This window comes from Anarrhichthys ocellatus, unplaced genomic scaffold (genome assembly GCF_004355925.1).
Source record: "Anarrhichthys ocellatus isolate YVR2014 unplaced genomic scaffold, GSC_Weel_1.0 scaffold2066, whole genome shotgun sequence".
In the NCBI taxonomy this organism is placed as follows: domain Eukaryota; kingdom Metazoa; phylum Chordata; class Actinopteri; order Perciformes; family Anarhichadidae; genus Anarrhichthys; species Anarrhichthys ocellatus.
Genome location: NW_022282040.1, coordinates 1,856 through 9,111, shown reverse-complemented (window position 1 = coordinate 9,111; position 7,256 = coordinate 1,856). Strand labels below are relative to the sequence as shown.

General features: G+C 49.2%; 2 protein-coding genes across 2 annotated transcripts in view; both read right to left on the bottom strand.

Annotated features, from left to right (window-relative positions):
* Positions 1 to 9: 9 nt before the first annotated feature.
* gp1ba (glycoprotein Ib platelet subunit alpha) lies at positions 10 to 1,945 on the bottom strand. Its single transcript, XM_031839917.1, has 3 exons — positions 1,292 to 1,945; positions 561 to 656; positions 10 to 471 (listed from the first exon to the last, which is right to left on the bottom strand). Exons 1-3 carry the CDS (start codon positions 1,613 to 1,615, stop codon positions 259 to 261), a joined length of 633 nt encoding a protein of 210 aa, XP_031695777.1. The 5' UTR covers positions 1,616 to 1,945; the 3' UTR covers positions 10 to 258.
* A 2,125-nt stretch (positions 1,946 to 4,070) lies between these two features.
* Positions 4,071 to 7,256, bottom strand: part of LOC116378101 (kinesin-like protein KIF1C) — a 4,538-nt gene continuing 1,352 nt past the window's right edge. The window contains exons 6-10 of the mRNA XM_031839916.1: positions 6,976 to 7,137; positions 6,596 to 6,871; positions 6,039 to 6,128; positions 5,705 to 5,957; positions 4,071 to 4,915 (exon numbers count right to left, since the gene is read on the bottom strand). Of these exons, the coding sequence (XP_031695776.1) occupies positions 4,071 to 4,915; positions 5,705 to 5,957; positions 6,039 to 6,128; positions 6,596 to 6,871; positions 6,976 to 7,137 (1,626 nt within the window). The remainder of the gene's footprint in view (positions 4,916 to 5,704; positions 5,958 to 6,038; positions 6,129 to 6,595; positions 6,872 to 6,975; positions 7,138 to 7,256) is intronic.

Genomic DNA, 7,256 nt, shown 5'->3' with positions numbered 1-7,256 from the left:
TCCTATCACGCTACCTTCACGGTATGCATCCTAACTTCCTATCATGCTACCTTCACGGTATACATCCTAACTTCCTATCATGCTACCTTCACGGTATGCATCCTAACTTCCTATCATGCTACCTTCACGGTATGCATCCTAACTTCCTATCATGCTACCTTCACGGTATGCATCCTAACTTCCCTTCATGCTACCTTCATGTTCTGCGTCCTAACTTCCCTTCATGTTACATTCACGGTATGTGTCCTAACCTCCTTGCTAACAGGCTGACCCACTGACCTCCAGCTTGCTGAGGCCAGAGAAGGTGTGGTCCCTCAGAGAGTCCACGGCGTTGTGGTCCAGGTAGAGTTCGGTCAGACCGGGACAGGCGGAGAAGGAGCCTTCAGAGAGGGCCGTCAGGCGGTTCGATCCCAGTCGGAGGACACTGAGGCTGGGGAGGATCGGAGCAACGCTGAGGGTCACCTCTGGAATCTGGAAAAACAGAAAGTCATGAAACCTTTAAGTTCTAATTATTTATGAATGAAACACAAAACGTAGTTTTAGGGTTCACTTTCAGACACCTTGTTTCCTGTGAGGTCCAGCTCATAGATTTTGGTGAAGATCTGGAAGGAGGACCAGGACAGAGTGGCGAACTGGTTTTTGGGAAACAAAAAAACCTAAAAAAAAGAGAAGAAAAACAAAGAGAAGAAGACACTCAACAGTCGGGGTTTTTTCTGTCAAACTGTCATCTTATCGTCTGAAACAGGAAGCTGGTGTTTCCGCTGTGGTCTCGTCCCGTCAGTCAAAAACACTTTCGTCCAATCAGGATCAAGTTATATATAAATGTAACGATCTTATATTAAGAGATAACATCGCTCTACAGTCATACAGAAAGCCAAAGAAGCCAGAACCAGAAGTTCTGTTCCAGAAGTGAGAAAATCTCATTCATCTCAATTTTTAACAACAACTAAAGATCCAGCTGGTCAGTTATATTTATTATATATGTATATATTTATTTATTGCATATTACTTTATCATTCTACTAAATACTGATGTTCAAATTCAGGAATTATGAGCAAATTGTAATAGAAAAATTACCAAAATGACTATTTTTAGTTTAAGATGTGTGGAAGGTTTTTACTTTAGGAAACCCAAAACACAGTTAGTTGTTTTTAACATTTAGATAATTTTATTTATGTAAAGATATAAATAAATATTGAAAAATATGAATATTGTTAATAATATAATAAAACTCCAAATATTAATTCTGAAAAATAAACTTTTAATTGTTATATTTTTCTTTTTGGGTTACCTTGGTTGTGGGTTCGAATCCCGCTGGTACATCGGTGAAGTCGCGCGTCGTGCAGTTCTCCCTCGTCCGGTGGTCTTTGTCCCAGTCCCTGTGGCAACCGGCCCACGGCGTCACCGGGAGGACGAGGCAGGACAGGAGGACGAAGACGAAGACGAAGAGCTCCATTCTGGAAGAAGATCCTGAGACTCTGAGAGGAGAAACCACGCCGATGGAGAGGACGACGTAACCAGGAAGTGAAGCAGGAAGTGATAAGACCAGCTGTTGGTCTGTTGATAGTGTTTCTCTCTCTATGTGTTTGTTTCTTAGCTCTTTATTGATGTACATATATTTATATATACTGTAAACGTGATGTATTGTAGACGTTGTGGATCCCTGAGACTGACGGAGGCACAGAGTCGTGTTTTGACGGTTTATTGTCGTCGTGTTGTCTGCAGGAGGATCCTGAGGTTCAGAAACAACAAAAACAACAACAAACACTGGGGGGAGGGGCTACACCGTGATGTCATCGTGTCCATGTCATAGTGAGGTTGTGATTGGGGGCGGGGCCTCTCAGCTGTCGAATGTTCAGGTGTTCTGAACGCCCCCCCCTCCTCAAAAATAACAAAACAACAAACGATCAGAAGAAAAACAATTAAAATGATTTATACAAGAAAACAAACTTCAGATTATGATTCATAATTAACCCGGAAACACACACACACACACACACACATGAACACACATACATACACACACAGACATACACATGAACACACACACACACATACACTAACATACACACACACACATACATACATGAACACACACATACACACACACATGAACACACACATACACACAGCTCCTTGAGCAGCGTCTAAAAGAGCCCGATATTAAACGTTATCATAATTATATCAATAATCGCGATGACGACGTGATGACATCACAAAGCGAAGGTTGGAGGCGGGGTTAAAATACAGGAAGCCAATGAATACACAAACAAAGAAAAACAGCCAATCAGAAGCCCGAGATAAAAAATATCAGAAAAATTAAAAAAACAAAACAAAAAAGGGAAAACTTCATTTCCCATCAACCCCGGCAGTGGCAGCAGGTAAGATTGTCCCGTGATTGGTCGATTCCAGAGACAGCAGAGCAAAACAAGGCAGAAGTAAAAATCTGCTGATGTCATGCTTCTCTGGCCAATCACAATCAGTTATAGTGTCATCATCATCCTTAACATCGTCACTCATCGAGCGCTCCCATTGGTTGGTTCTGACCTTTTGTTAAAAAAGGCCTTAAAGTCACTTTGTCGTTCTCCCACAATGCATTGCTCTGTGTGGGCAGGGTTAACTCCCAGCTGACAGTAAACATGTCGTCTCTCAGGGCGGAGTCAAACCAGCGAGGCTGCGTTCAGGGGAAGTGGGGAAAGTGAGAAATACGTGGCAGGGTTTGGTGTTTTTACAATTTCCCAGGGTCAGTGAACACAACACTGACTCCAACTAATTTGATAATCAATTAATCTGTTCAGTCATTTATCATTTGCTGCTTTTCTCTATTTTATATCATTTTAAGATAGTCTTTCAAGCCTTTAAAGTGACATTAAATGCAGCACAAAATGAGGGAAAAAAGACACTTATCCAACTTCCCGACGTCCCCTGAAGGCAGCAGCAGTTTATCTCCGTCCCTTATAATAATAAATCTTTTCATTGTGAGATCCTTTAAATCACACAGAACATGTCGTAGTGTTTCTACTTCAAAACACAAATCTCTTCTTCTCTTCTCCATCTGTCTCACACTACATTTCCCAGAGTTCCTTGCTCACATGCACCACAATCCATCACGATTCCTTTCACACTCTCCCACGTCTGTATTCTTACATATCCCATGAGGCATCAATTTCTACATTTTTCCCACCGTTGCCAGAGACATGAAGGCAACACGTTAATGATTCATCTTCATAAAATATAAACTTCAAGATAAAATAAGTCTGGAAACACTTCAAATATACACAACGCTTTGAGAAGATTCAACATGCGAGTCTCTCCTCACACCTGTCTGTTTGTCTGTCTGTCCGTCCGTCTGTCTGTCTGTCTGTCTGTCGGTACAGCAGCCTGTCTGTCTTTGGTTTGTAGCGTTCAGCCACGTAGCATTCAATGTCACACGACAAACACGAGCTTCAGGGAAAAGGTTCCCAACAAACAAACTCGTGATTCCCGTACAACATGAACGCTGCCTTGGCTAAGCTAAGCTAAGCTAACTCTCCCCCCTTTGTGCAGCACGTTAGACTTAATAAAAGCTAACCGCTTGTTGCTCCCGGCTCAGGCTAACTGACAAGCCCGAAGCTAACGCAGACTCTCTCTGGCTAAAACGGAGCTAGTTAGCCTCCTGGGCTAACGGCGGCTAACGTACAAACCGACCTACTTCATCTTTAAGTAAACAACAACAACAACAACAACAGGAGACTTCTGCTAACAGTAGCTAGCCACTTGAGCTTTAAGGCACCTTTTGATAAACGACCGATCACGACCACAGCGATCAATAAAAACAGATAACCTGTGCTAATGTGCTAATGCTAGGAGCAGGCTACACACACACACACACACACACACACACACACACACACACACACACACACACACACACACAGCAGGACTGAAGATACAGGACGTGTGTGATGTTAGTTGGTGTGTGACTCAGTATTGTGAAGGTGCTGACGGACACACACACACATACACACACACACACACACCCTGTACTCTACAGCATCAAGTCCTGCAGCCAATCAGAGCGCTCCCTGGGGTCAGATGGGTGTCTCCTTGTTGTGTTTGAGGTCCGGTGCACTGAACTGCCGTCTCATCCTGGGGGGGGTGGTGAAGCCCCACCCACCAGGCGGCGGTGGTGGTGGCGGCCCCGCCCCCAGCAGCAGCATGTCGGCGAGAGGGGGCGGGACCCCGGAGCGCGGCAGGCTGTGGTAGTTGGGGTAAGGTCCCGGCTGGAATGGTGCATTGTGGGGGCTGTAGTAGGGGTGGTGCTGGAACGGGTGTTGCTGGTGAGGATTGTAATAGAAGCCTCCATCTCTGCCCCTCCCCCCCCCTCCCCCTCCTCCTCTCTCACCACCGGGTCCGGGCGATGCCCCCCTCCTCTGTCTCGGTCGTCCCTGGTGACCACCGCCGCCTCCCTGATGATGCTGGTCGTGGTCATAGCTACCGTTGCTGTGGGCGGAGCTGTCCAGAGAGTTGCGGCGGTGGCGCCGTTGCTGGTTCTGGTTGCCGCCCTGGTAGTAGAAGCCGCCCTGGTTGCGTTGCTGCCAGGCGCGATGAGGGCTCGGGGTGCGCATGCGAGGGGGCGGAGCCAGGAAGGGGAGGGGCAAGAGAGGGGGACCCTGAGGGGGAGGGGGCGATGGGGAGCTTTTACCGCCTCCTCCTCCTCCTCCTCCTCCTCCTCCTCCTCCTCCTCCTCCCTCCTCCTCCCCCCAGTCTACCCCTCCCTCCCCCAGACCCAGAGCCTGCAGGGCGGCGCTGGCCGGTCCCCATGACAACCGGTGGGCGGGGTTACTCTTGAAGGGAAACTTGAGCTTGCACTCCTGGGGGGGGATGAAGCGGCCGGTCCCGGGGAGGTGAACGGGGACAACGGGGGAGTTCTGACCTGTAGGGGGGAGGAAGGGGAGACAGGACATCTGTCAGGTGTCTCCTGAAACAACCTATAAAACGCGTCTCAGGTGTTACGTGTCTTGTGTCTCAGGTGTTGCCTGTCTCAGGTGTTGCGTGTCTTGTGTCTCAGGTGTTGCGTGTCTTGTGTCTCAGGTGTTGCGTGTCTCAGGTGTTGCGTGTCTTGTGTCTCAGGTGCTATATGTCTCAGGTGTTACGTGTCTCAGGTGTTACGTGTCTCAGGTGTTACGTGTCTCAGGTGTTGCGTGTCTTGTGTCTCAGGTGTTACTTGTCTCAGGTGTTGCGTGTCTCGTGTCTCAGGTGTTACGTGTCTCAGGTGTTACGTGTCTCAGGTGTTACGTGTCTCAGGTGTCTTGTGTCTCAGGTGTTACGTGTCTCAGGTGTTACATGTCTCGTGTCTCAGGTGTTACGTGTCTCAGGTGTTACGTGTCTCAGGTGTTACATGTTTTGTGTCTCAGGTGTTACGTGTCTCAGGTGTTACGTGTCTCAGGTGTTACGTGTCTCAGGTGTTACGTGTCTCGTGTCTCACATGTCTCGTGTCTCAGGTGTTACGTGTCTCAGGTGTTACATGTTTTGTGTCTCAGGTGTTACGTGTCTCAGGTGTTACGTGTCTCAGGTGTTACGTGTCTCGTGTCTCAGGTGTTACGTGTCTCAGGTGTTACATGTTTTGTGTCTCAGGTGTTTCGTGTCTCAGGTGTTGCGTGTCTCAGGTGTTACATGTCTCAGGTGTTGCGTGTCTCAGGTGTTGCGTGTCGTGGTCTCTGACCCTGGGTCTGGTTCTGTCCTCGTAGTTTCTTGGTGATGTTCTGCTGCTGAAGGTTCAGGAGCCGCTGCTGTTCCTGCTTCAGCCAGCGGAGGCGCCCTCTCCTGAAGGCCGGGTCCTCGTCCATCAGCTGCTTCACCTGGACCTCCGGCTGGCGGCGTTGTGGGGGGGCGTCGCCGGCCTCGCCCCTCTGAGGAGACCCGCCCTCTTCTTCTTCTTCTTCTTCTTCAACGTTCGCCTCCTCGTCCTCGTCGCCCTGGAGACAAAAAGAGGACTTGTTACCGGGGGAGAGACCCAAGACCAGGGAGCAGGACCAGGACGTGGTGTGTGGATGTACCTGGACAGGTATGATGCTCTCCATCTTGATCATCCGGTCTCTCAGAGCTTTGATCTCCTCGTCCTTCATGTTGTTCTGCAGCTTCACTTCCTGGAAGACAAGTGAGGAGAGAGGAGAGGAAACAAGACAAGAGAGGAGACAAGACAGGAGAGGAAACAAGAGAGGAGAGGAGACCAGAGAGGAGACAAGTGAGGATAAAGGAGAATATACAAGAGAGGAGAGGAGACAAGAGAAGAGAGGAGACAAGAGAGGAAACAAGGGAAGAGAAGAGAGGAGACAAGAGAGGGAATAGACAAGGGAGGGGAAGAAACCAGAGAAGAGAGGAGACAAGAAAATAGGAAACAAGGAAAGGGAAGAGAGGAAACCAGAGAGGAGAGGAGACAAGGGAAAAGAAGAGAGGAGAGGAGACCAGAGAGGAGAGGAGACAAGGAAAGGGAAGAGAGGAAAGAAGAGAGGAGAGGAGACCAGAGAGGAGAGGAGACAGGAGACACATGTTATCTATGGATACAGTCTCTGTCCACTCTGATCGATCAGGATGGATTGATCAGTGAACTCACCTCCAGAATGTCGGTCAATTTATCGATGTGAGCCTTCAGGTCGTACGCCTTCTCTCCTCCTCCCTCCCCCGTCTCTCCCCCTCCCCCCCCCTCCTCCGTGGGGGGGCTCCTCTCCTCCCCGATGCCCACCGTGTCACACACGTCCTGGGACACCAACCTCCAGCTCTCTCTCTCGTTGGGGTCCTTCTTTACATACATGCGGCTCAGCTCCTTCATCTTCACGATGGACAGAGCTTCTATCTCCTGACGGGAGTGACGGAAGTCTCCCAGAGCCACCTGGGGGGGGGGGGGCCTCAGTAACTGTTCTCTATCTGACTCGTGTTGAGACATTGTGTGTGTGTGTCTATGTGTGTGTGTGTGTGTGTGTGTGTGTGACAGACCTCGTAGCAGATCTCCTTGACCGCCTGCATGCGGAGGTCCTCCATGGTGACCCGTTTTGGGTCTTTGCTGATCCTCCTCCTCTGAGGGATCTGGTAGACCCGGAGAGGCTCCCTCCTCTTCCCACTGCTGGGGAGACCACACCGCTTCACTATGGACTGGACCTGGAGAGACAGGTGAGACAGGTGAGAGAGACAGGTGACAGGAGAGAGAGACAGGTAGAAGGTGTGACAGGTAGACAGGTAGAAGGTGTGACAGAGAGACAGAGAGACAGGTAGAAGGT

What these genes read in the sequence shown, in the direction of transcription:
- gp1ba (XM_031839917.1), bottom strand. Translation starts at nt 1,615, where the DNA reads ATGTACATCAATAAAGAGCTAAGAAACAAACACATAGAGAGAGAAACA. An exon ending in GATTCGAACCCACAACCAAG is followed by an intron (nt 657 to 1,291) that starts GTAACCCAAAAA and finishes TCTTTTTTTTAG; the next exon opens with GTTTTTTTGTTTCCCAAAAA. An exon ending in TGGACCTCACAGGAAACAAG is followed by an intron (nt 472 to 560) that starts GTGTCTGAAAGT and finishes CTGTTTTTCCAG; the next exon opens with ATTCCAGAGGTGACCCTCAG.